The sequence below is a fragment of the Dicentrarchus labrax genome, unplaced genomic scaffold (assembly GCF_905237075.1).
Source record: "Dicentrarchus labrax unplaced genomic scaffold, dlabrax2021, whole genome shotgun sequence".
Taxonomy (NCBI): domain Eukaryota; kingdom Metazoa; phylum Chordata; class Actinopteri; family Moronidae; genus Dicentrarchus; species Dicentrarchus labrax.
This window is the reverse complement of record NW_026136718.1, coordinates 21,824,048-21,850,775: the sequence shown is the minus strand read 5'-3', so window position 1 is coordinate 21,850,775 and position 26,728 is coordinate 21,824,048. Positions and strand designations below refer to the sequence as shown.

The following is a 26,728-nucleotide window of genomic DNA, read 5'->3' as shown; positions in this document are numbered from 1 at the left end:
TGTCTGTTTACAGTTCAGTTTCAGACAGCTGTTCACAATGGAGAAGCAGAGCTCAAGACAGCTGGAGGTTGCCAAAGTACTCACAGATGTGCAAACCACTACTGAAAACACCTACCCACCTCAATCATCAAAGACTTATGTCAAAAAAAACAAACAACAACAAAAAAAAAACCCCCAACATGGATGTTACTATGTTGTGATGTGCATTAGCACAAACATGTGACAGTGGGACATGCCATCTCTTTGAGACAATCTCAGGTAATGGAAAAAAAGCAGTCTTCAGAATGGCCTTTTGTAATCAGACGTCTGACTAATATGCAGAGAAAAACAGTTCCTGTTGCCTTAAATTTGAGCTAAATTTAGCGCATGAGAGGTGAGTCAAACTTGGAAAAATGAAAACAAAATTTTACAGAAAGTGAGACGAAGAAGAGATGAAAACTAAAACTACTTATTATAAACTGAACGTTACTGAACTATGACCGGTGTTCCAGATATGACCTGTAAAGGCATCGCAGATCCGATCTGACTAAAACAAAAATATGAGCAACTAAAAGCCACTAAAAGTAAGACTAAAGTGAAAGTCCCTTCCAACATGAGGTGCATGAACACTGCACCACATCAAACCAAAGCATTTTTTATAGTAGCAGTGACTGCACCAACGCAGACTTCGTGCTTTTTTAGTGGTAAACACTGGGGAAAAGATGACAGCAAGACAACCACAATTAAATAGATCATAGTTTAATGCTGAACATAAACCCACACACCCAACCTCTGTGTCCCCTCACTTCAAGTCTGTCATGTCAGTAGCTTTCTTATTTACGGCACAATATGGCACTCTTCCATACACACGCGCACGAACGCACGCACGCACACTTAAGTTTATTTAATATTATAATTCACAAATTTATATTCTTTCATTTCATAATTCTATGTCACTACTTACTTAAATATGTACACAATGATGGGGTAGGGCTGAGTTATTTCTCTTTTCCTTACAATCAAAGTTCAGTTTTGATTCAAGGGGAAAAAAAAACGTTCAGTCTTAAAATGGATTTAATTTCCTGTTAATTCAACAGGAATCTACTTCTCAGTTTCGTGGACTTTAAGCTCCAAACTGTCTGAAACAGGACATATTTCAACGAGATGTTGGTGGCTCCTCTCCGGCCCTGTTGAGTATCTACAGCTCTTTCCTCCTTATCTGGACAGCGAGGGAGAACTTGGCACAAGGCAGGAGTATTGTCATAACCAGTAGTAGTACATGGAGGGGTTCTTACAGTCCAATAGTGTACAACAATCCTGAGAAAAAGATTATAGAGTTGAAGGTGGCACCGCTTTGAATCCAGCGATTCCCTTTTTCCAGTCTAAGTGTCAAACAAGGAAAGGACAAGGAGGAAAGAAATATGCAGTCTTTGTTCCACCCTGTCCATCCATTTACTCAGTCTGCATCTCTTTCTTTAACACCAGGGCTCATCTACTTCCTCTTCTCCAGGCTCGGGAAGTAAAGTCCTGGCTGTTCCTGTTCCTCTGTCTACTCCTGTACCCTGTGTCTAGGGATGTGGGAGGTTCATTCGGTCCTCTATTAGAGTGTTGTCGGGACCTTGTGCCTCCATACACTGCTTGACAGTTGCTATGACTCCAGACAGACGCCTGTCCAGAGCTGCGAGGTGTGGCTCAGCCAGGACCGGGTGGATGGGGTCAAATGCCAGCGCCTGCCGCATAGCTGAACTCAGAGCTCCACTTCTCAGCAAGTTTAACCTATTCCATGTGGACACACGAACCCTGTCAAGGAAAAGCAACAGATATTATAGTAAAAAACAATTCTCATAAAAATGTCGAGAACTGAGATTTGATCATTTCCTGAGTACTCACATGCAGCACTGATAGAGTGGTGCGAGGATACTTCGCTCATCCAGAGCTGCGTTTCCAAAGCTGCACACAGAAAAAACAACAACAAATTAAATTACAATTCAAAATTGTAATTGAAGAAGGGGGGCCCTGCGCATGTCAGGGTGGGCTCCGGCCGTGTCATGCTCCAGCGTATCACGCACACACTACACTGCGAAAATTGCGTGGAAAGCACAATGATTGCTATTGCCAGCAGCGCTATGAATATGAATATTAGATGTGATCATGACGAGACTCTTATCAAACATGTGAAGTTTGGTGCAGATTGGATGATGTACACCAAAGTTACGACAACATCCTGTTTAATGGGGAAATGATGATTGTCAACGATACGCCATGGACACGCCGGTTGACGAAACCTCACAAAGCACACAACTTTTCATCATGACTGCACTCACCAAATTTGAAGTCAATCCGTTCAACACTCTAGGAGGAGTTTGTTGCAATACAGTGCGTGGAAATGTTAGAAATGGCGCAAAAATCGGCGACATTACATTCAAACTGTCCGACTTCCTGTTGGGTTAAGCATATGGATTCAAGAAGCTTTTTTTTTTGTACATCTTGACATGACACAAATTCCTACTGATTTTCATACATGCCGGTGGAAGGGGACGTTGGGGACTGTTTCTTTAAAATGTGCAGTTAGCAGAAGCCATCAAAATGCATTAGCCTCACTGGCAGTAGCTCTGAACCTCAGTTGTTACTTTGCATGAGTTGTGATTTGCTGATTTACTTTCAGCTGACAGGCAGTGGCCTGTCTGAAGGAATTTACTGATCACTCAGGCATGACTTACATTAAGCTGGTGTGAGACTGATGATGTTGGTTTTGATAAATTTTCCGTTTATTTTCTAGCACTAATGGCAGTATGATGTGACACTGACAGTTAGGAAATAACTGAACTTGAGGAAAAGGTGAGCAACAATCTGCTGCTTTCAGGCTGAACTTGTAAGTCTTTTCTCAGATAGAAATCCTTGATCTGTGCCAAAACGTCAAGAAAAAAATTTTAATATGAAACTGAAAATGTTAATAGGCTGTTGTTTATTTCATCAAATATATGAACATCATATATATCTCAATTGTGCATACTAAAAAAGGTTATTGGAATATCTTAACCTCATCCTGCCAACTGTGATTAATTCTTGAAAAATGTAAGACGTGAAAATGTTTCCACTGTTGGTTTGATCACCAAAAACAAAATAACTTCAAAGAGGGATTAACAGCTCGATCTCCTCGCTTCATGGAAGTTGATGTTCACCGTGAGTCAGCAGTAAAGGAGTTTCAGTGGCGATAAGTGAGTTCTTGAAAAAGATGCGCATGCTGGAAAATTTCAAAACAAACTGCAACTGAAAACGAAAATGAAAACAAAACATTTTATATGGGTGAAAAATTAAACAAGTACTTCTAGTACAAGTACTAGAATATTATAGTACAAAATATTATAAGTCTGAATGATACCTAGGGATGAGGTACAAAGACGCTGAGTCAGCGGCTAAATGAGCAACACTCTGGAATAAAGGAAAGAAAGATTCAGAGTATCCTGGACAGCTCCAAATGCTACCAGGTCCACAAGGCTACCCTCTCTTTATATAATCAAAATATGCATATTCCTGATTGTTTAATATCAGAGCTGTGAGTGTGAGGGAGCGTGTCCTGACATGTTTGTACAAATACTTAGATGTTTGAGACATGTCTCTATGAACCGTACCGTTTGTATTAAGGAATACAGTAACACTGGATGCAGCTTTGTCAAGCTAACACACAATGTGATGTTATTACATAATGTGTTGTTACAAGGACAAATGAATTGATCTTGCCTGTTGAAATCCTTCAGATTAATCACTCACCTCTTTGCGTTGTCGAGCAGGATGAGCATGCTGGCGCCGCCGTCATCCTGGAAACTCTCATAGTGATGGCGATCCGCGTTCCCAATGAGATAATCAAATATGGCTGTGTCGATGACGTCCAGCAGCCTCGGCCCTGCATCATACGGAGGCATTTTCTTCACCGCCTCACAGTAACTCTCATCGTACTCCCACCTGGAGGATTAAACACACACAAACATCCACTGATATCATCATCATTAGAATCAACATGTCATTTATGTGAGCTGCATTTCAGTATGCCTTTTTTGTATGTGTGTGAGGGAAAGTCCTCTTCCTTGAATACATGTGTAATCTATATCCATACAGGACTTCTGTTAACTTCACTCTACCATTACAACATCATCCCGGCATTCTGCAGAGATGGCCAAGACCCTCGTGATCTAAAGCCAAGCTAATTTCTTAATAAACTTCAAACTCTGTCTGAACAGACCAGGCATTTATTTGTTCAATATAATATCTCACTATTTCTAATTCCTTCAACAATCTGGAATCACCAACGGGATCCCACTACAACACATACTCTGGTTGAGTAAACCTTAAATAATGCTTGTCTGACCTGAACAATCGTCAAAATCTCGAACAATTTTTTTGTTTTTTGGTTTGTTCCAACTGACAGACATGTATTTATGATCGAGTCCAGAGAAAATTTAAGCTTTTGATATTAATATAATCTACTTCAAAAAGTAATGCCTAGTACTAGTAGGCGTATGTTTATTATTCTTCCACTTAATAGTATGTTTATTTGCTTTTACACCTGTATTGTACTCATATCTAATGACAATCACAAAATAATCCGACCTAAAGGCTTCACAGCTCAATATTTCATGCAGTACCCTTTTTGACGGTCGTGAGACTGAAACAATAGAATTTCATCACCAGAAATATACTTTCGTAACATTCAATATCATAAAACACATTATCACCTGTGAAATGTTATCCCTGGCTGTTTGGTTTTTTCATTTCTTTTGTTCGAACATCCATAAGCAGCACAACAGTCCGGCATCTTTAGAGCTGATCTGAATGCGGGAAAACTAATTTGGCACTTGAGATCCCTGCTCCAAGATGGCGGCGGTTTTGACGTATGCTTAGAAGCCCAAGGCAACATCTAGTCAGTATATATATCTATGGTCTGTTTTAACATCGTGTTAGCTCGTTGGCCAAAATGTTCATTAACATCAGTGTATCCTGAATTTCTGCCGCCATGGTATCAGAAATGGGGCAGACGCACACTCACGGGCCTGCCCCCACTGCTAAAAAAAATCCTAGAGGAAACACTGAACATGATGCAATTCATTACTACTAGAGCAACCCTGCTCTGCTAAACATAGTGATAAATATTCCTATATTTGACAGCAACACTTAGGACTTGTCAGCATAGTTTAACCACCGAACTTACCGACAATGAACTACCACTTGCTGAGTACAGCACTATTGTGATGACACAGTACAGTTTCGTTGTGGAACAATACAGCACAGAAACCTGCTCTTTAAGCTCAGTGTAGCTCCTAAATGATATTCAGGAGTAAAAGTAGTTGGAAACGTTTTATTGTTAAGGTCTGTAATTTCCATTAAGTTTCCTGTCTCTCTCTCTCAGCACGCAGGCTGAGAAACTGAAAAAAGTGACGTGTTCTATCTGTCAACCTCCTCTGCTCCATTTCAGTACTATGGACAGCGGCGCACTTAAACACGAACCTCCTAGTTAAGCTTTATCGTTTCACCATTTCACAGCACAAACGCCCACTTGTCTATATAACACGTGTCACTGAACTGAACTCGATGAGTAAGTGACTGAGTAAATGCAATGGAGATCAGACCCTGTAATCCCGTAAGTGGTGCTACGTAACCAATCAGAGCGAGGCATTACATCCTGTTAGCAGGTGAAGTGCATTAGTTAATGAATGGGGATGCTGTGGTCAGAAGAGTTGTTTTTAACATCTATATTCAACGTAAACACTTAAAACTGAATGGTTTCATTCAATAACGTGTTGAATGAAAGCTTTGATCGCAGAACTGGTGAGTGCTGTTCATGCTATCCCTGTTAGTCTAATGCTATGCCTCAGCTCTGTATGGAACCACCTGTTACGGTCTTTTGCCTCATATCGTTATTAGAACTGCTGTTAATCACACAGTGGTGACCTTGTATAATGTGTTGTTATAGCGTTTTATGCTCAATGTGTTAATGGACTGTTAAGCTAACTAACTGTTAAATACGCAGTGTGGGGCAAAGTATACAAAAAGTAGTAGTAATCGACTTTTTGTTTACATTAAAGGGGCAGTATGACTGAAATGTTGTTTGCAATAAACTAAAGTAATGAGTGTATTTATGATTCAAATAATGTACTGCAAATATTTATTGTGTATTATTAGGGACCGAGTACTAACAAGTGCAAGGACCCTATTGTTCCTCTGGGAATTATTATTATACCTCTGGGACTTCGACCGCATATTTGGCCCCCGCAACAGAAAATTTGCACAAAATTCAAACGTAGCTAAAATACCGATATGACATTGTCCCCGTGCACGGGCGCCGCCAAACGTCTAAGCCACGCCCCCCAGAATCAGCCCCCAAGACACGTAAGGCCCACATGTACGAAAATTGCTACGCATGTGTATCATGATAAAAGAAGCAGAAAAGCCTCTTGGACCCATGCCCCAAAACCCACAGGAAGTCTGCAATTTCAATTTTGAATTTTCATCATTTTGTGGTCATTTTGACTTTTTGGGCTTGTATTTGAACAAACTCGTCCTAGGGAATTTATCAGATCTGCTTCAAAACTTGACAGTACTCTTGAATAATGTTGCTGATTAATAGTTGTGCTATTTATGACTGTACGTTGAAGGGCGTGTCCGTGGCGTGCCGTCAAAGTTGGCCATTTTGAACGAATGTCACACTGTGATGTCATTTTTGGCATTTCAGGGCTTCTATTTTAACTAACTCCTCCTACAGGTTCTATTGGATCTACTTCAAAATTGGTCAGTGCAGTCAGTTTTTTTCGTCCAACATTGTGCCCGTGGCGTGGCGTCCCGTGGCATCCAATTTCAAACCTTCGCCATGAAAGAGGGATTCGTCATAACTTCTGCGTACATGATCCGACTGCAACGAAACTTCACATGTTCGATAAGAGTCATGCCCTGAACATGTCTATGTGATAATATTCGGTAATAGTCAGAGCGCCACCTAGTGGTAACAGGAAGTATCACGTTTTATACTTTCATGTTCTACTCCTAGCAGGATGATCAGACCCAGCTGAAATTTACTTATAAAATGTAAAACACATTGTTGATGATATGTGATGACTGCGGTGAGGGGGCGTGTCTGTAGCGTGGCGGGAAATTTTGATGTACCGCTACAAAACATGAATTTGCTATAACTTGAGTGTACATTGTCCAATCGGCTCCAAACTTCACATGTCTGAACACGTCTATGTGATAATATTCAGTAAAAGTGAGAGCGCCACCTAGTGGTGAAAGGAAATGTCATTTTTTATACTTCCACGTTCTACTCCTAGAAGGATGATCAGATCAAGCTGAAATCTAGTCAGAAAATGGAAAACATGTTCTTGATGATATTTCTTGATTGTGGTGAGTTTTTGTTACAGGGCGTGTCCGTCGCGTGGCGTCAAACTTTAATGTACCGCCAGAACACACAAAGTTGCTATAACTTGAGTGTACATTGTCCAATCGGGTCCAAACGTCACATGCCTGATAAGAGTCCCGCCCTGAACACATAGTGATAGCGCCACCTAGTGGCAACAGGAAGTAAGTGCTGCGTGGCGATTTTTAGCTGATTTACGTGAGATTTTCATGTCGTGGTCCGCACGTGTTACGACAGCACGTGACGCGGCCGCAGCACGCCCCGAGTTGCGTGGAGTGCGAGGTCCCGTCCATCGCTGCTTGCAGCTTTAATTATTATTATTATATATAATAATAATATTAATAATATATATATACAATATATATAATATATAATATTATTATATTATTATTGTACTGTCCTTTTCTTAAAAGTATAGAATATATACTTATATCCTATACTTTTACTGGTTGTCAAAACAGATTCAGGCCCTGTCTGCTTATACAGGCCAGGTTTCGGGTAAGGAAGAGATAGATAGATAGATAGATAGATAGATAGATAGATAGATAGATAGATAGATAGATAGATAGATAGATAGATAGATAGATAGATAGATAGATAGATAGATAGATAGATAGATAGATAGATAGATAGATAGATAGATAGATAGATAGATAGATAGATAGAACCGAAGAACCAAGAGTAACTTTCCTTAGTACCAAGTTTGTTCCTGTTACAATCATCACATCCCTGTCAGTGTGGCAGGCTACATGGTCGAGACTCACACTGCTCACACCTCCCCAGTTCACTCCCACAGCCAGCACATTCCCAGTCCCGTCTCTGACTTTGACTACAACTAAACACTGACTACCTTACTTCTTGGCCTGCTTCCTCTGTGCTGGAATCTAAATTGAAAGACACTTGAAGTGCTGTGGATGGGTGCCGATGGTTTCATGTGTTGGGTCCTTAATTGGTTGTTTTGTGTAAATTGTTTTACTCAACTTCATCTGTCTCTTGTTCCCTCAGGGCAGATTTAAATGGTAACTTATAAATAATAGAGAAAAAGAAAGGTATGGAAGATTTAATTGAAACAGAGTGAAACTGAAATATCTGAATGGCCATGATTTGTTATTTATAATTTATTTATAAATTATGTTTATTATTTTCCCCTTTCTCTACAAAATATATGGTACCTGTTTTTTATAACAGCCTCTGGTTTCCTGAGTAATCATGTTAACTATCAGAGTAATCATTCCTCCTAACCCCGTGAAGTCTTCTGATATTCCAGCTTTAGTTGAGCACCTACTTAATATTTACAGTACGTACCGTGAAGATATTCCACATTTAGCTGTGGGGCTTGCAGTAATTATCATTTTATCATATCATCATCAATCATTATTATATTTTTTATAGTGACAAAGGAGGTGACAGATCGAATATTCTGATCCGATTACTGTAAGATAAATAAATTAGGCTAAATTAGGGTGTGTGTAGGTGTTGTATATTTATATCTTGTATTACTCTTACCTACCTTTCATTGCCCTTTTATACTGCATGCAAATAAAGAGTTTGCAATGACTGTGTCTGAACTTGTCTTTTATCATGTGCCAACGGAGACTGAAATAAGTTACTTTCATCTTCACTTTGGACTGACTTCATACCACATTCTGTTCACTGATATTGTGTATTTCACCACACGTATGATTCTGTATCCGGAGCTTATGTTTGTTGAGAGCTGGAAACGGTAACAACTGTTTCTAAGCGCCTCTCCATGCTCATTTTGAGTGTTCATCATGAATGCTAAAAAGAAATAATGCTTTGTTTGTGATTACAGTTTTGATTAGTCCTAGCACCTAGCTATTAGGACTAGGTGCTAGCAGCTGTTAGCTGCTGTGTGACTGCATGTTTTCTCTTGATAAATGATCTCATTATCTTGAGAGAACGGCCTTTAGTTTTCTAAAGTTAAGAAAGATAAATTATCTCGTTAACTAAAGTAACTAAAGGAAACAAGCAATGTTCTTCAAAGATAGCAATCTACTACTACCACTAACTACTGCAGCTTTTATTTGCAGAGATATAACTTTCTTTCACTCTGCTGCCACACCACATTTTGATAGCCATCACTAACCACTCTGGCACTAAATGATAAGATAACATATTCATGTCATACTCAAACCTTCACTAGCACTCCCACCATTTTAAGGTTTTCTCAGAATTAAGGAGTAGGTGGAGTGTCATTACAGAAAATACAGGCCAGTCAGTCTCTTTATAACCAAACTTTAAATACCATCATGGTGAAAGAGCTGACGCTCAGCATCAGCAGAGCGACATTTCCATTTCCGTTTGATACACATCAATAACAATAATGCAGTCAGGTCATGGGATTTTCCATAACTTTAAAAAAAATAAAAGCAATAAAACAACTTTACAGATACTTTTTGGATTCAAGCACCCACCTGGCCAGTTTCCCCTCTCTGTATGTGCGTCCCCAGGGGTGTCTGTGTTTCTGCAAAGGCCAGACATCTGGCAGCCAAAGGGTTAACGATCCCTCCATGATCTCTCCCTCTGCACACGCTGGCTCGCTCTCCCGACAGTAATAACACTTTCCATAGAAACATGTATTATTACCTGGAGAGGGAAAGAAAAGGGTACCAATAAAAAGAAATGAATGTATGATTTTCCCCCATTCTTCCTTGCAAAACTTTGATAGTTCTGCAATATTCTTGGGTCGTCTTGTACGTACAGTTCTTTTAAGATCTACCCGCAGATTTTAACCTGTGCAATGTTTCCTGTGCGACTGCCTGCAACACATCCCCTAAGTACGATAGATCCACCCCAGTGCTTTAAGGCAAGGTGTTCTTTTAATGAAATGCTCCTTTTTTCCCCCCAAACATACCTTAGCTGATTGTAAAGTTCTATTTTAACTTCATCTGCCCACAGGACTTTTTTCTAAAAATGTTGTGTTGCATACTTCTAACACTTGATTTTATGACGTGGACACAAGTACCGTAAAACTTCTAATAATAGCCCAGGCGTTTATTTGCTTAAATCTCTCTTGTGTACCATGTTACCATATAACATTATACTTTGGTGTTGACAGTTTTCGTAAAATATAGTGAAAGATTGAATTGTGGAGAATCTAATTGATCTGCACGATGTGCATTATGTACATACTGACTGAAGTTTAAACATTTATATTTGTGTAGGAGATCAAAACGACTTAAAACTTGCTCAAGCAGGCGACCTGGTGGGTTTTAAGAGGTTTTATACATAGAGACAATTTCTATAAAATCCAGACCAGGCCTATATTGGACCCTGCGTTTATTTGTCAAAACGTGTAGCCACACCAGGCTTTTAAAAGAGACCTGCGTCTATTAGGTACCCTGCTTTTATTGGAAGTTTTACGGTATTTCTTCTTCTTCTTCCATGAAAGTCTTGTTTGGATGAAACACTGCTAAATCCTGCAGGTTTTTTGCAATCACAGGGTTTTGATTTTCCTTTCTGACCAGCATACGAGCAGTTCTAACAGAGTTTTCTGGATCTTCCATATTTCATCTTGACCTCCACAGTTACCCTAAACTCTAAACTCTAATCTCTTAATAACATTTTGCACTGTTGAAACCGCAAGCTGACCACGCTTTGCTATCTTCTAGTAGCCTTCTCTTATATTGGAGGCATCAATGGACATCAATAACTTTCACGTTCAGAGTCTTACACAGCTGCTTAGAAGAACCCATATTGGCTGAGTGTTTGCACGAGGTTTGCACACTCAGTATCTGTAAAGCTCTGAAACTGGCACGAGCTGACGCTTCCTAATCACAACTGTTGACATGCCTCAGGCCTAAGGAGCTAGATTAAAGTCTAAAACCAATCTGAGACTACAGAACTCTTGTTGCACATGCCACAATAATGTTTACATTTTTCTTTAATTTATGACTTAATATTTGATGGAGCACTGATATACAAATGTCTGAATGTTGAACTCTGCATTTTGATCTCAACTACACACCTGTGAAGATTTGTGAAACTACTGCGTTGTACTGTGCTGTCCACAGACAGACAGAAACATAAACACCTGCCAAAATACTCAAAACCGCCTCTGTGGTAGTTCCCGCAACAGTAGGTGTCTCTGGGACCACATGTCACCATGATGACACACACACACACACACACACACACACACACACTATCTGCTCTGCCGTCACGGCTGGTAGTAACAGAGTGAGAGAAGAGTGAAGAGTGTGCTCTGAAAAGATACCAACAGTTACAGAATAATTTTATTGAGGGACAAAAAACTTCTGTCTCCCTTTACCGACCCCAGCAATAGCCGGTTCACCCTGCTGCTGTCTATCCACAGCCATACCAGCAGACTACAGAGCACAGAGCAGTTTCTTTCCTCAGGCTGCAACACTCCTGAACTGATCTGACTTATTTGTGTGATCTTCAGTTCACTCTGCTGAAATCTACAAAATGCTTCCAAGGCTGCTTCATTGGCCGACAGCAGACTGAAGTTACTGCTTTATGGCAGAAAAAAAAAAGAAAAGTAAAAGATCTGCACCATGCCACGGTGAAACGTGTGAATACAGGTATAAAAATAGGAGTTGAGAGGAGTGTCAAATTGAACTATGACGTTTTTTCTTTTAGTACCTTGACCTCAACTTACTTCAATAAATACATTTAAATTAAGCCTGACCCAAGGACATGAGATTTATATGTCTATTATTTGTGCTGTTACGGTTATTGAAAAGGATACTCACTTCTACACAGGCCTGAGAAGATTACTTCAAAATGCGAATCGAAACACTTACTATTTACCAGTTAAAAAATGTAGTCATTTATCTAATACAAAACTGAATTTTAAAGTGTAAATTTTGTGGAGCAGGGGCGATTGAAAAGGCTTGTAACCACTACAGCAGCACAAAGTCAACGTGTAGCCTACATCTTCTCTCTGGCAGAGCAGCACAACAGAGTCAAATCATCATGATTTTTAAAAGTTCTTTCAATGAAAATGAAAATTGTGACACAGAAATGGCTATTCCCACTAACGCAATTGCAAAGTCCGTCAAAATAATCACAATATAATTGTATTACCTTATCGTGCAGTTCTAATATTAAATGATCGTAATTGCATTATAAAATTATTCAATTCTAAAAAATAATGGCAATAAAATATAAACTAATATATTAAAAAAATTCTGCATTGCTAATGCAGCTTTAAAAAGGTTTGGTTCACACACATTAGATAAAATATTTTCACAACTACTGCACTGACAATAACAGGCTGCCAGGTAGTGCCACTGAAAACTGGGGACATTAATGGTCTGATGTCCTGTGATGGGGGACTGGAAAAGGTTGCCTTGTGTAAAAGTTGTGAACAGTAAAAACAAATGTGGTTTTAGTGTGGTAAAATTACATCAGATACTCAAATAAAACCAAAATGTGAATGCATAGTTAGAGTCCTCTGACAGTAGGGGGTCTTTTGTATTATGCAAAATAACCCTTTATTTAATAGTCTGTCAAACCATTTGACACATCTGCGTAACTGCCTATGCTCCCCAGATAGTAGGTGTGATTCTGTCAACCCTCTGTAAACCACAATTGCACAGAAATGAGTCAAATCTTGTTAAACATTGATTGGCGGTAACTTACAGCACATAAAAGACACGAAGGGCCTGAACAGCAGATGAATCAGACGCAAAACACAAAACAATATCTGCAATATGACAAAGAATAAAACCACAATGCTGCACAATTGTGACAACATGGACAACCGAAAATGTGAGGCATCACAGTTGAGAAGTGATCACATGTTGACCTTTACCTTTAACAGTGACTGAAAGACACCAAAAACTGAAATGTTTTTTTATTGTCACATTGTGGTGAAACACTGAATTTACATTTGGCTGGAGATGTTCTCAACACTTCTGTCGGGTCACTCTCGTGCAACTGACGAAGCCAAATCTAAATCCATTCACTACAGTAAATAATAGATTTGTGTTCATGTAGTTAATACTAATTTTCACTAAGTACCAACAACAATGATATGAACTAACTAGGGATGCAACGAACACATTTATTTAATCTAGTAAATCTTTTTTTTTTTTTTAATTAATTCTCTGGTCTACTAAACATCCAAAAATACCCTCCCAAAAAACCATTAAATGCCCTGTTTTGACCCATCAACAGTCCAACTGCCCAAAATATAACATCTGCTATGAGACAAGAAATAGTAGCAGATCCTCACATTAAAGAAGCTGGAACCGTCAAATGTTTTGCTGTTTTTGCTTGAAAAATTCTAAATGATTAATCAAGTATAAATAATATTTGCCAATCTAATACTAACTAATACTGTATAAATACTGCTCGCATTGTAATTTTAAATTCAATTCCATTCAGGCTTGATTGCTTGATTCTTGGTAGCCAGTAACTTTGAGTTTATTAATGCATCATTTAAATTATTTCTTGACAATAGTTTAGCAATTCATCAGTTAAAAACATTAAACACTGTGTAGTAGGGTCGTAACGCTATTTGTATTCGTCCCGAACCGTCACGGTACGGGCGTCACGGTACAGTACACGCAGTCATACGACGAATACGTCAGAGTGAGTTTAAAAAAAGGCGAGTCCTCACTTTAATCCAGGTGGCGGTAATGAGCCTAAAAGTTGCCAGAAACAGTCATTACAGTAGAAGAAGAAGTAGTTACAAAAAAAGACGAAGTAGAAAAGTGATGGAAGGTGTGGAGTTGGAGGAGCCGCCGGCTTCATTTAAATGAGCTGTTTGGGAGCACTTTGGCTTCCCAGTACAATATAATGGTGATGGCATGCGAGTGGTGGACCGGACAATGACTTTCTGCCGGCCATGTTTCACGGAGGTGCGGTATGTTGCTGGCAACACCTCAAACATGCTTACCCACATAAGACGGCATCACCCCAACATATCTGTGACTGGTGCGAGGAAAAAAACGTCTTTGGTGCAACAACTTATCCCCGCTGCTTTTAAGCCCCCTCTTGACATTAACACTGACAGGGCCAAAAACATCACAGAAGCAATTGGTGTATACATAAACGTCTATGCGCCCATATGCCGTTCTTATAATGATGTTACCAAAGTTGCCAGTTGGCAAGAAGTGCTACCTGACTACCTCAGTCTATCTTTTCCTCTGTATCAACAGAATGAGAACCCTCCTAATACATTTGTTTTATATTTTATTCTGTTTATTTTTTATTTTTATACACTGAAAAAAGTGTAACATGCAGTTGTTCATTCAGATAATAACTGCCATTTAAAACAGGATAAAATTATTGATTTGATTGTGAAACTCATTCTTTTTGCATTTAGAGACATCAAGTTTGATTTATACTGAACTAAATATACATCCAAAGGACCCAAAACAAAGTTTTTGATTTCTCTAATTTTTTTTTTTCTCTTCATGACCTGTAGGTAATATTTTTAGTTTGAGTCGAATGTGAATTGCGCATTGCACACTGCACACTGCACAGTCAGAGCACATGTAAAGTCCCGTAGCTCTCTCTCGGCATGCTGGCCAGATGCACCATTTGACATTGTGGATATCGTTATATACCTCCTGGGTGGATTTCGTCCCAAAATAAAAAGGTAAGTAGCAAAGCAGTTGCTGATAATTAAAGTTTTAGTGTTTTGTGTTGTCAAAATTGCAAAGAATAGCCCAATTTAAGTACTTCAATGGGGCGATAGCTGGCATGATTGTAGTTGGCAGGAGCAGGCTAGCTAGCTAACATTTACCGGTAACGTTATGACCATGAATAATAATACATTTATTTGTAACGTAAGCTAGCCAAAAGCCATCGCTAGTCCAATTGGGCTACATTCAGGGCTAAACCGATATTGCGCCTGGAGATTTGTTCATTGTAGTTTGTAAACAAAACATTCAGACTGGGCCTGTCCTCTCGGGCTCAACTGTGTAGCCTCCTGCCCCTGACAGCAACCGTTGTCAGGACCGGAAAGGAAAGGAAATACAGTCCGAGTGAAGCGCTGGAGACGTTGGCCGATAACAACAGGAGCCTCTTGGTTCTGTATTATGTGGTCTTCAGAGAGCAGTAATTGTTTATTTTATTTTATTTTGTATGCTTTCAGAACCACAAGGCCGCTCTCTTCAGTTCCCTGGCTGTAGCCTATATCTTCATCCAACCTGAACAGGAAACATATTGCATCTACACTGCACATCGCCTTTTTAACCATTTCACAAATCACCCTGAATATTAGACCCTCACTCATCTATACATTTTCATAGCAGCAAATTGACTGCTGTATTTTTTAGCTCTGTTGATTGAGCCAACACAGATCAGTGTATCACCTGTAAGGGAATTCACTATTTCTTCCTTTGTTTTCTCAGTTATCGGATGTGGAAATGCAAAGACTGCAGCCTGTCATTTTCAGAACGATCTGAACTACTAAAACAAAAAAAGGCTGATTGCCTAATGTTAATATGTTGCATATGGTTCATATGTTAAAGATTAATAAATACATTTAACGTAATCTGTTGGCCAAGTGTCTTTTTTTATAGAGTTTATAAGGTGGGAAACAAATTATTTTTGAAGTTAAGTCAAATAAAACGTGAAAAATATAGTTTCGATATATGTAAATTAATTAACTGGTGTCAATGCAAACATTAATTCATGTTAATTCAGTTAAAAGTGAATACATTGGGTTGGTTCAATTTCAATTTATTAGTTTGGTTCAATAACTAAAATGTTAAGAAAACAATTTGGATCAAGGCAAAGAATTAAGGTTGAGTCAAGTGCATTATTATTGTTTACATCAACATAAAATAATCAGGTCATAAGAAGTTACTCAATTTAGATTCTGTGAAGTCAAATATTTTAGATGTGATATCTGGACATAATTTTTTTTAGTTTGAGCAAGGTTATACTTTTTTCAGTGTAACAGGAGATGTTTTTTTATTTTGCAGTCCATTGGTGTCTGTTCAAAATAAATGAAAAAAAGCTAGTCTTTTATATGTGATGTTTTTATTTATTTTTTCCCGTTGTACCGAACCCGTACCGAACCGTGACCCCCATACCGAGGTACGTACCGAACCGTGACTTTTGTGAACCGTTACACCCCTACTGTGTAGGATTAAACGGCATCTAAGCACCACACCTGTGAATATTATACTCCAATAGATCCTCCTAAATGTTACACACTGTAATTAAATGTTAATATAAAATGCTCTTTTATAGATATTTTTAAATTTTCCATCAGGAGTCTGACCATGTTATAAGAGTGAATGCTTAATTGGTGGAGAGCTCTTACATGGCTGATGGTTGGATAAAATCCTTTATCATGGTGTATGTCATTTTATATTCCAATGTCAATATTTTTAAGAGAAATCAGATTACAAAAAATATAAATCGGTCCATATTACATTTGAAAAAATGTCTAATTAGATTATACCGTAAAACTTCTAATAATAGCCGTTTATTTGCTTAAATCACTGAACTCCTCCTGCAACACAACTGTTGCCCAGCACAGATGCAAACACTCTCTAACTGTGCTGTTTCTAGTTTCGTTCAGCAAATTTGACACCTAACAGGTAATTTACGCTAAATTTCAGGTTGTACTATTTTCTCTGTGCCGCCACCATGACACTTGACTGTGAACGTCGTTTTACAGCAGGCGCTGATTTACGGCAGCGAGCGTACAGTCAATGACCAACGAACTTTACATCATAATCTTCACAACTCCAATAAATTTTAATGAAACTCTGATTCTTTTGATAATAATAATAATAATAATAATAATAATAATAATAATAATAATACGGACACAGACCGTACAGACTTTATGATCGCTTCAGAGGTTTTTCCCTATCTCTCTTGTTTACCATGTTACCGGTAAGTCTGAATGAATTAACGTTATACATTGGTGTTCATGGTTTCAATAAAATTAAATAAAGTATTGAACTGTGGAGAATGTAACTGATGCCACGACGTGCGGCATCCATATTGACTAATATGGTCATACGGAGTCTCTTAAATAAGTGCTTCACGTTGTGGCGGACCAGACAGGAGGGGTTGGGTCAATATGGAAAGTTCAAGCAGCAGCAGTCCCTCCAAAACAACCTTCCATTACTCTCAATATCGCCATCACTTCGACTTGCATCCATTTATTTTTTTTTTAGCCTTAGGTTAAAAATTTAAAGATTTAAAGATTTTGAAGTAATCCAAGAGTATTCAGATTACATTTCTTTGTAATTCAGTGGATTATGTTACTAATTACAAAAAATTTTAATCTATATTCAGTAACTGAGCCAACGAACTCTGCAAAATGCACCTAAAGATAATTAAGGAAAAGCTATAACAGTATAGAAAAACTGATTTATATTGTCTGCCCTAATGAGAGCTTGACAACACTCGACACCGGGGTGACTGGACGAATATATCGGCTACGGTCCATCACCGGTTTTTGTTCGTCATTTTCTTTTGTTTAATTTAACGGTCTGCTTCTGAACAACAAGAGCTGCTCAGTTACACATTCAGCAGCGCAGACTACAGAGCCGCTGAAAGACAAACAGCTGTAAAGCCAGTGTATTTTCATATCTAACTGCAGTGAATTAAGGATTTATCGACAGGGAACACAGTTACAAGGTGATTCATTGAGGCTCCAAACAAGACCAACTTGAACCAGAGTTGGTGTGTTGGAACAGTGTAAAGACTAATAAAGACGGTCATCATTTTATTTAGTTTCGATCAAGTTTGAATGAAGTGTGTTTTAAGATTAGTTTACAAGGTCTTATAAGAAAGAAACTGAAGATGTGCGGTGGTATTTTTCTATTTAACGCAGAAAAAAGGTGTTTTTTCCTTTCTTGACATTTGGGGAGTTTTTTTGGTTTATTAAAGCAATGAGAGCGTAGTGAACTCCTCCCAAATAAAGCTGGTGCATCACACACCACATCACCCGACCCCACCTGACACCTCAATTATGATGAACAAAATGAATCAATCTCTGATAAATTTTAAAGGGACACTCCAGTGATTTACTGATGCAATACCATAAAGATATTGGGACTCACATAAAACCGAGAAGAATGGTCAGAATGAAGTCCCACATTTCCTATAACTAATCACTAAAACCTCCATCCAAGGTACGCCCGTGTCTTTCAAACTCTATACCCCCACCACTTTGTAATGCAAGCTTTCTGTTATAAATGTGAAGCCAATCTGAGAAAATAACCACTGATTACATCATCAGGGTTATTTTCTCACCCTTTACTGCTCAGTGCTCGCTACGACGGTTAAACTGACAAACTGACCTTTGTGTGTAAAACTACTGGAGTTCCCCTTGAACAAAAAGTAGTACCTTGCAGGAATATTATTAGTTTGCAAGGCATTTACATCCATGTAGGTAAATCTATGATACAAATAAATCCACACAAGATAATTAAAATCTAAATCTATCCAGGGCTCTAAAGCGAGTATTTCACTCGCATTTGCCCCTAGAAACTGTGCAAGCAGCAAGTTACAACTCTTTTCCACACATAGATTTTACTTAGGCAGGCCTCCCAGGTATAGTAATGGCCACTAAAGAATATTTGGTGACGTACGTTGGCATTTTTGGCTTTTATTTTTTTATCCATTCAACAGAAAACCACCATCCGCAGTCAATTAGTGGACGTCTCCAGTTGCTCTACCCCTCCTGTACAGTCTTCTGACAATCATACATACTCCGCAGAGAGAGGAGGGGAGAGAGGTTCTTTGATATTATGTTAAGACGCTGTGGACACTGTGCATACTTATAGTGTATACTTATATACAGGCACGGAACAGGTAGTGACAGTGAACACACACGGTTGGTACAGACGTCATTCAGGACCATGTTGTTTGAAGGCGGGACTGGGCAAACCTGTGTGTGTGTGTGTGTGTGTGTGTGTGTGTGTGTGTGTGTGTGTGTGTGTGTGTGTGCGCAAGCAAGAGACAGAGGTGTAGGTGTTTCCCCTGCGTGTGGAAAATGTAGAAGCAAGTCGAGCAGGTTGAAGTAATTTGTGAGTTAACACTAAAATAAGATGGAGAATTAGAATTAAAATTGTAAAATAAGAACTAACACACTAGAAATAAGGTAATACTTTCAAATATTTACAAATCCAATATACAAATTTGGATCATGTCTTATCACACGCTTTTCATTAGTCGGATAGTTGCAGAAAACAAAAACAAAGGTAAACTCTATTCGGGAACTGCACCTTGTCACCAGGACGAAAGTAGCAGGGGATTGTTGCAACACGGATACCTTTTCTTGTGTAACACAGGGCGCCACTTCCTGGTGCAGTGTTTGTCTATTCCCTATTATTGACTCTACCAAGAATGGGACAGGAGGAGGTTTGTTTACACGACTATCATAAAAGCAGACTTGTGTGATGTTATACTGTGTAGAAATAAATTAACATTTGCTGGTTGTTCAGACACATTCATAATCCGGTGCCACACCCTCACCAAAGAGGAGTTGGCAAGACGTATCCTGGTCTAGTGTATTGACTGCGAAAGTCAGAAAATGGAAGACAGGAAAGGTGAGTGAGACAGAGAGAGTGAAAACTGAGATCTAAATTAGGGGTGTCTGAAAACACACTTATTTAGAGTTATTTGAGCAGTGTTGGGCAAGTTTCTTCCAAAAAGTAACTAAATTAGTTACTCAGTTACAAATTATAAAAGTAACTAGTTACTTCAGAAAGTAACTATTGCGTTACTTTCAAGTAAACTTTTAAATGCTCAAATGAGACCCCACCTCCACCCCTCTTTAACGGAACTTAAAATACATGTGCATGTTCAATTATTTATGATAAATCTGAATATTATAATGAAATGGACACTTAATACAATCCATTATTAACAGAAACAATGTACACAAATCTAAACTATTTTAATGTTGCTGTGGGACAAAGTGAGACTAGCCTCCAATCAAATGCCATGTATGTAGATATAATGTTTATATAGTGGATTGATACAAATAAAACAATAGATGTTTTGGAACTTTTGATATTTATTGCCCCTCAACAGGCCACAACTGGCCAAATTAAATTATGCTTAAATTAGTTAAGCACAATACCAAAAATAAATAACAAATATATACACTCTTTGTAGTGCAAATAAAACAAAAAAAACTTGAACAGAACAGTGTAACAATATGAGGTGCTTTCAATTTAACATAATAATAATAATAGCATAATGTGCATTTCACGATTACATTCGTTCCTTTAATTTCTTGGAGGGAACAGTAATGGCTATACTTCCATTTAGAGAAGGCTACTTTTGGATTATTTGCGCTCGCCATACCTGTCCCTCGTTGACTGACTCGCTTGTGTTGTTCGTTGTGTGTCCGACTATGCACGCTTTCTAACACCCGCCCAACTCTACCTCTGATTGGCTTACCATGAAATTTTACTCAACCTCAGCCAATCGTCAGCATGTGTGCGCTTGTCTCATGCACTGCCCACTAACCGAGGAAGAACAGAAAAAAAAAGTCTTTGCCTCTCGGCTCAGAGATCTAGTTGGTCTGATGAAAAAAAAACATTTTTTGGCAGTAACGGTAACAGCGTTATTAAGATGGGAAGAGTAATCAATTAGATTACTCGTTACTGAAAAAAGTAACGCCGTTATTTATAACGCCGTTATTCCCATCACTGTATTTGAGTAGTGTGAGAGAGGCTGAAAAGTGGACAAGTACTGACCCTGCATGAGGAAGGTGCTCAGCAGCTGGTCTGTGGCCACAGGTTTAATCTCCGTCCGCAGGTTGACGTATCTCCCTACAACTAGAGGTGCTCTCCTGAAACCCAGGATCCTGCAGAGTGGACGGACCGACAGAACATGATCCCAGAACATTATTATAGTCCTACTCCATTAACAGATCATTAACAGATCAGAGAGAATGAATGTTAAGCACTCCAATATTGATGTTTACACACCTGTCCAGGTGAAAAGCAGCTACCTCTGCGTTGTGTCTATCATATCCTGCGTATGGCTCGCCTTCAACCACGTAGTCTCTGTTATATCTGAGGAAGGGTGGAACGGACAAAAATATGAAAACGGAATCACTCTCAGGCATAAAATACAAGTTAGTAATTCAATTATGATCAAATCTGACCTCTTGGGTTTGAACACCACTTTCTGTCCCCCGTCCAGCACCAGCAGGGCTTTGAGCTGCGTACCCTTATAGCCCACATCTGCCCGTTCTATCCTGGCAGTGCTGAGGGAGGTGAGCACAGCAGCCAGCTCTGGGGTCTCCTCAGGGTACACCTCTCTTGGGCCCACCCACTGGCTCGCTATCTCCCATGGAGACTGGAGGGTGTTGGTAAGGCGAGCTCCTCGGGACAGAGTAAGGCCAGCTTCCATCTGTAAGAGGCGGGTGACAACAACACAGTGTGTGATATATATACACACACACACCAACACACACACATATGTATATGTCTGCCATATGCTAACTAGCTCTGCCGAGTGTGACTAGCTATAGCCATTTAAGAGTCTTGGCAGCCGACTTTATTAATCTCTCCAATGACAGCGCAATTGTTTTTATACATTCTTCAAACAAAGCTGAAGATGAAAATTGTTTTCTGGCACCCTGACCTTGCGAAACGATCTGAGGTCCCGTCGGCTGGCTGCGGAGCCCTCGCCTCCATCCAGCAGGAAGATCTTGGCCAGGCCCAGCAGGAGGAGCACGGCACACAGCACCACCATGCGCTGTTTGAGCTTCATCTCCACACCGACCGGCCCGACCCCCTCCTCACCGGACGCTGTGTGTGTCCCCCGCAGCGAATCTCCCTCACCCCTGATGCATGGCCCCTGCAACTACCCTTCACCTGCCCGCCCGCCCGCCTGCCCCGTCAGACAAACTCTTCTGAAGGACGGGAGCTTCACGGCCTCTCTCCTGGAACTACAATCTGAGCAGACAGGCAGTCACCTGGAGGGGGGAGAGAGGGAAATGAGAGAAATCTGGAAGGGAGGAGGAACAGAGACAGGAGAGGACTAGAAAACAGAACAGACACAGATGAAAAATGTACTGTCAATAATATGTGGAGAGAAAATGGATTGATTTGCTGCCCCTCTCGCTTGTTTCCCCTCGGGGCAGCGCAGCTGAACCCAATCCAGCAAATGTAACTACAATAGGATGACACAGACCGGTCTGTGTAGATGTGTGTGTACGCCACAGCACAAAACTTGTACTGTGCGCGAAATGAGCAGCAGAGCTTACTTTGGCTGTTAACTGTATGTGCTGCTATTGGCTGGGCTGTGTTCAAGCTGTATGGGCCACATTCACAGCACCCAAACTTCCCTGCTTCAGGTAGCCAATACAACCCCTCCCTCTCCAAACAATGGCAAATCTGTCTTATCAGGAGCCAGGTGATGGCCACCGTACTGTGGTGCAGATGGGGGGGGGGTGTCTGATGAGGTGTTAACACAGACAGTCTAACCTTGCAGAAGAGAAACCCTGGTGATGTAATTACAAAGCCTCATGTTGAATTCACCTGCCTGCTCCTGAACATGAACACAACCAGCTTACACACGGGGCCTTACGTGTTGTGAGCCTCCAGTAGCGGCAGTAAAATGAACACAGTTGCCACGTTTGACTCTGCTGCCGTTAATGTCACGTTATCAAACCTGCGACATAACAACAACAAGCTAGCCATTAGCAGGCTAACACACACCACAATGAACAGGTGGGGCTGGTTTTGATACAGCTCAGCAGACACAGGTCTGGCCACGCAGGCAATCGCTTCTTCCACACAATCGGTCTTTCATGATGTTGCTGCCTTTGAGAAACAGCAGAGAGGAAACGGTCGTCCGCCTCCGACCGCACACACATACCCATCTAAAGCCTCCCAGTGGTGGCTCTACTTCCTACCACGATTGTTCCTGCGTTATCTGCCTTTATCGGCCCACAGTGTCTGCGACGATATGGCCACATCTATCACGACAGAGCTAACTAGCTGCTTTAGCACACCGCTGTACACCTTGCTGTGTAGGTTAGCTGAAGCTAGCTACAGTAACGCTACGTCGTCTGTTGTTTTTGCTGGCTGAGCTGACTTACCTTTTAGCCATCTGCCTTCACCCGCACATAAAGTCGCCTCCAAGTGTCTGTAAAGTCCTGCGATATTGGAGTTAAATGTGATAAACTGTCCCGTTGCTAAAAGTCGCGGTGGTTTGTCATTTTCTCAATCCCTCCCGGTTGCTGTCTCTCCTCCGCCCGTTTCCCTCGGTTCGTTGGCTGCCGTGTCCACTTCCGAAACACTTGCTCCTCCTGTAAGTGCTGCTGCTGGCCACCAGGTGGCGGTGGTGCACTGTGAGCACAGCCCACGGTTTCACCATACATAGCGGGCAAACATTTCACTGGCGACCGGTGGTGTAGTGGTTATAGTCTGAATTTATGCCCTAGATAAACGCCCTGTTAGTAGTAGCCTGTTTGCACATTGTCACTTAACCTCTGCTGCTTGAGTTCATGCAGTATCATTATAAAGTCAACATTAGCCGCATTACAGGTGCAGATTCCGTAATCAATACTGGCCCACAGACTGGTGAGATAACCATATAATTATGTATTTTAAGTTAAAGTTATTCTTTCCTCCATCCAGTCAAGAAAACTGGTGTGATGCCTTCGCCATCCTAGGAAAAAAAGAAAAAACATCTTGCAGAACATTACTAAATGATGCACATCAGAGGGGATTCAGAAGTTGGTGTACCCAATGCTGACTGAAAAATAAATGTGTACCCTCTGCACTACACCACTGCTTGCCACCACTTTCAAATTGTTTTATTTGAATAATTAACAGAGGCCTGAAAAGGTTTTTCTGTCTGTAATTCACATGCTACTTTCTAATTTTGGCATCATTGGCAGTTTTTTCTGTGTTTCTATCCTGTTAAACATATATCCGGATTAGTCAAAATCAGTAGCCACTTAAAACTGTAACAGTTTGATGTTACAACAAACTGCTGAATATTCCTATATTATTTAAAATTACATAAGTAATGTTTTCTTTTACTGACCGCCCCCCTTCACTGCAAATGAGCCCACAGCTGTTCATTTTGTTAGGAGTAAAAATCCAACATCTGTACTGTGATGGATGTGACTGTAACTGCAGCCTTGTGAAGCAATGCGTCATTAAAATAAATGACTGACTGAAAAAAATAAGTTAACACAATTACAGTAACTGAAGTAATTTGTTTCTTGGTATTTTGTTAACCAATTCCAACAATCAAGATTTTTGGATAATATTGTTATAAAGGAACAATAACTAATAACGTAATTAAGCAGAGTCTGCAGGAGAAATCCCTTCAGGCAACTTTCATCGACAGTTACAGGCTCTCAGTTATCCCTGCTGCTCTGCAACAACTCAAACAGCAGCTTGAAACAGGCTGGAACTGATTGTCAGTATTTAATAAGAACTGAGCCGTGTAATACAACCGTGATACAATACACAGACTTCCACTCACGTCTGTTCCCCCAATATCCTAGACACGCATTCGTCAACAGAAAAAAAGAAGCATGAAACTGATGTGGAGTAAAAAAGGGCAGAGTGTTTATTGGTTCTCAGTCTTCACACCAGGCAGCACATCACTCAGCAGTGAGGTCACAGCGCTCGCCACAGTCATGACACGGGCAGACAGAGACAGACACACACAGTGCCAGGTAAAGGGTGAAGGTTAAAAGGTCATTTACACATCACCCCCCGTCACCTTCGGCGACTTGAACGAAGGTTGTTGTCGGTGTCCTTGGTAAACAGTGAATGATGCCCGTCCGGCGCACAGGAGGCACAGATTCACATTGATTCCACCTCTCCACCAAATCAGAGGATCAGCACGTTGTATAACCACGCTGAAAACGCTTCCTCTGGCCGAACCCCTCATCTCAACTGTCATGACCGCTAAAAAAGAATGAATTCAGTTTCACTCAAACACAGTTAATACAGGGCAAATTGTGCATTTGTAGACAGTATGGTCAATTTAAAGGAAACAACATGAACATTCACCACAAAAAGGGGACTTTTTCAAGCATGGCATCAAGTTTCTTTGTAATAACCAAAAATTATCTTAAATGAGGAAAGCCTGACATTGTTTCCACTCTCATCCCAAAATATATCATGGGGTCATTATGTTAGTAGTGATTGGCCTTGAAATCCAAGAACCCAATCGACTAAAACCACAAAACATCCCAAAATGAAACATGTTTCCGTTACTTCGACCACACACTTTACAGAAATAATAAAAAAAAGAAATCATGTAAACTCAGGTTACAGTGAGGAAAGCCTCACAAAAAGCGCTCAACACGAGGTTGGGTTTTTCTCAAGGGAAAGATTGTTGAACCCAAATTCATTCAAATAAACCTTCCAAGATGCCCCCGAAAAAAGCCTGGTTAGGTTTAAAACTTGTAACTCAGGATTCCACATCAGTTTCACTTGTCTTTTTCATTCGTTGTTCTCAATTAACAGATGAAGCGAATGGAAAGAAGTGATGGCGATGTTGACCGTCTACATTGAGCTACTTCTGTTTACACACCCTTTTTTCCCCAGAGATTTTGAGACAGCATCAATTCTTGTTTCACTGGAACAATTTGTCAGTATATTGCAAATGGCAGCGGGTTCAGCTCGTCTGAATGTCTAAGTGAAGAGATAAACCAATCACCATCTGCAGATATACACAGGTAAACAGTCTCAAAACCCCCTCCCCACAAAGCCCAAACTCTGTCTCACCCATTTCTCTTATCTCATTCACAGACCCTCTTTGTCCCTGGCCAACCCAATCAGATTCAAACACCAGCAATGATTCCCCCCCCGTAGTGCTTCAGCTCTGGGATTTTGTCACTTCATACAGTCTCTGCTTCCTTATGCAGCAAAAAACAAAAAACAAAGCTTTTTTACAGGCCACAAGTGGGCCCAGATGAGTACAGTTTCCACTTCTTATCTGCTCACAAGTCTTTTCTTCACACTTCCAGTACAACACAGGCCAGCGTGGAGTCGTGGCATGAGCTGGCAGTCGGTCACGCAGAGGGATTATTGGGATGCTCCACAGCAGTGACGCCAGCCTCAAAAGGACTGCATATCTGGCTTGAATTACAATGCTTTATAAAAAATAGAGTATGCACAGGCACACAAATGCACACACATACTTAGAGTACCTGCTGCATTACATATGCCTGTCTTTGGCTTCCTCATTCATTCTTCCACAGGTTCACCCACTACCGTCTCTCCTTTAGGTCATACACAAAGGACTGCACATCTCTTTATGGTGCACTAAATTGTTTTTGTCTTGATTGGTTGAAGTTCATCTGATCTAAAATTGTTGACTTGTATATTGTGTTGAGGACTGAAGAAGGGGGGGAGGGGGTGACTGAAGCACATTAGA

The 26,728-nt window shown here is 40.2% G+C and overlaps 2 protein-coding genes across 6 annotated transcripts in view; both read right to left on the bottom strand.

The window, feature by feature from the left end:
- Window positions 1–722: 722 nt before the first annotated feature.
- Window positions 723–23,631, bottom strand: fam20b (FAM20B glycosaminoglycan xylosylkinase). Its single transcript, XM_051376842.1, has 9 exons — window positions 23,421–23,631; window positions 21,959–22,292; window positions 21,477–21,724; window positions 21,298–21,384; window positions 21,064–21,173; window positions 9,820–9,991; window positions 3,751–3,942; window positions 1,870–1,929; window positions 723–1,779 (listed from the first exon to the last, which is right to left on the bottom strand). The coding sequence occupies exons 2-9, from the start codon at window positions 22,085–22,087 to the stop codon at window positions 1,548–1,550; spliced, it is 1,230 nt and encodes a 409-aa protein (XP_051232802.1). The 5' UTR covers window positions 22,088–22,292; window positions 23,421–23,631; the 3' UTR covers window positions 723–1,547.
- A 1,251-nt stretch (window positions 23,632–24,882) lies between these two features.
- The window catches only part of ralgps2 (Ral GEF with PH domain and SH3 binding motif 2), a 73,962-nt gene continuing 72,116 nt past the window's right edge, over window positions 24,883–26,728 (bottom strand). For all 5 annotated transcript variants that reach the window (XM_051377929.1, XM_051377933.1, XM_051377932.1 and 2 more), the window contains one exon: window positions 24,883–26,728. This exon is cut by the window's right edge and continues 2,353 nt beyond it. The gene's annotated coding sequence lies outside the window, so the exon portion shown is untranslated.

What these genes read in the sequence shown, in the direction of transcription:
- fam20b (XM_051376842.1), bottom strand. Translation starts at nt 22,087, where the DNA reads ATGAAGCTCAAACAGCGCATGGTGGTGCTGTGTGCCGTGCTCCTCCTG. An exon ending in ACCTCAGATCGTTTCGCAAG is followed by an intron (nt 21,725 to 21,958) that starts GTCAGGGTGCCA and finishes CGCCTCTTACAG; the next exon opens with ATGGAAGCTGGCCTTACTCT. An exon ending in GAGCACCTTCCTCATGCAGG is followed by an intron (nt 9,992 to 21,063) that starts GTCAGTACTTGT and finishes TTCCCTCTCCAG; the next exon opens with GTAATAATACATGTTTCTAT.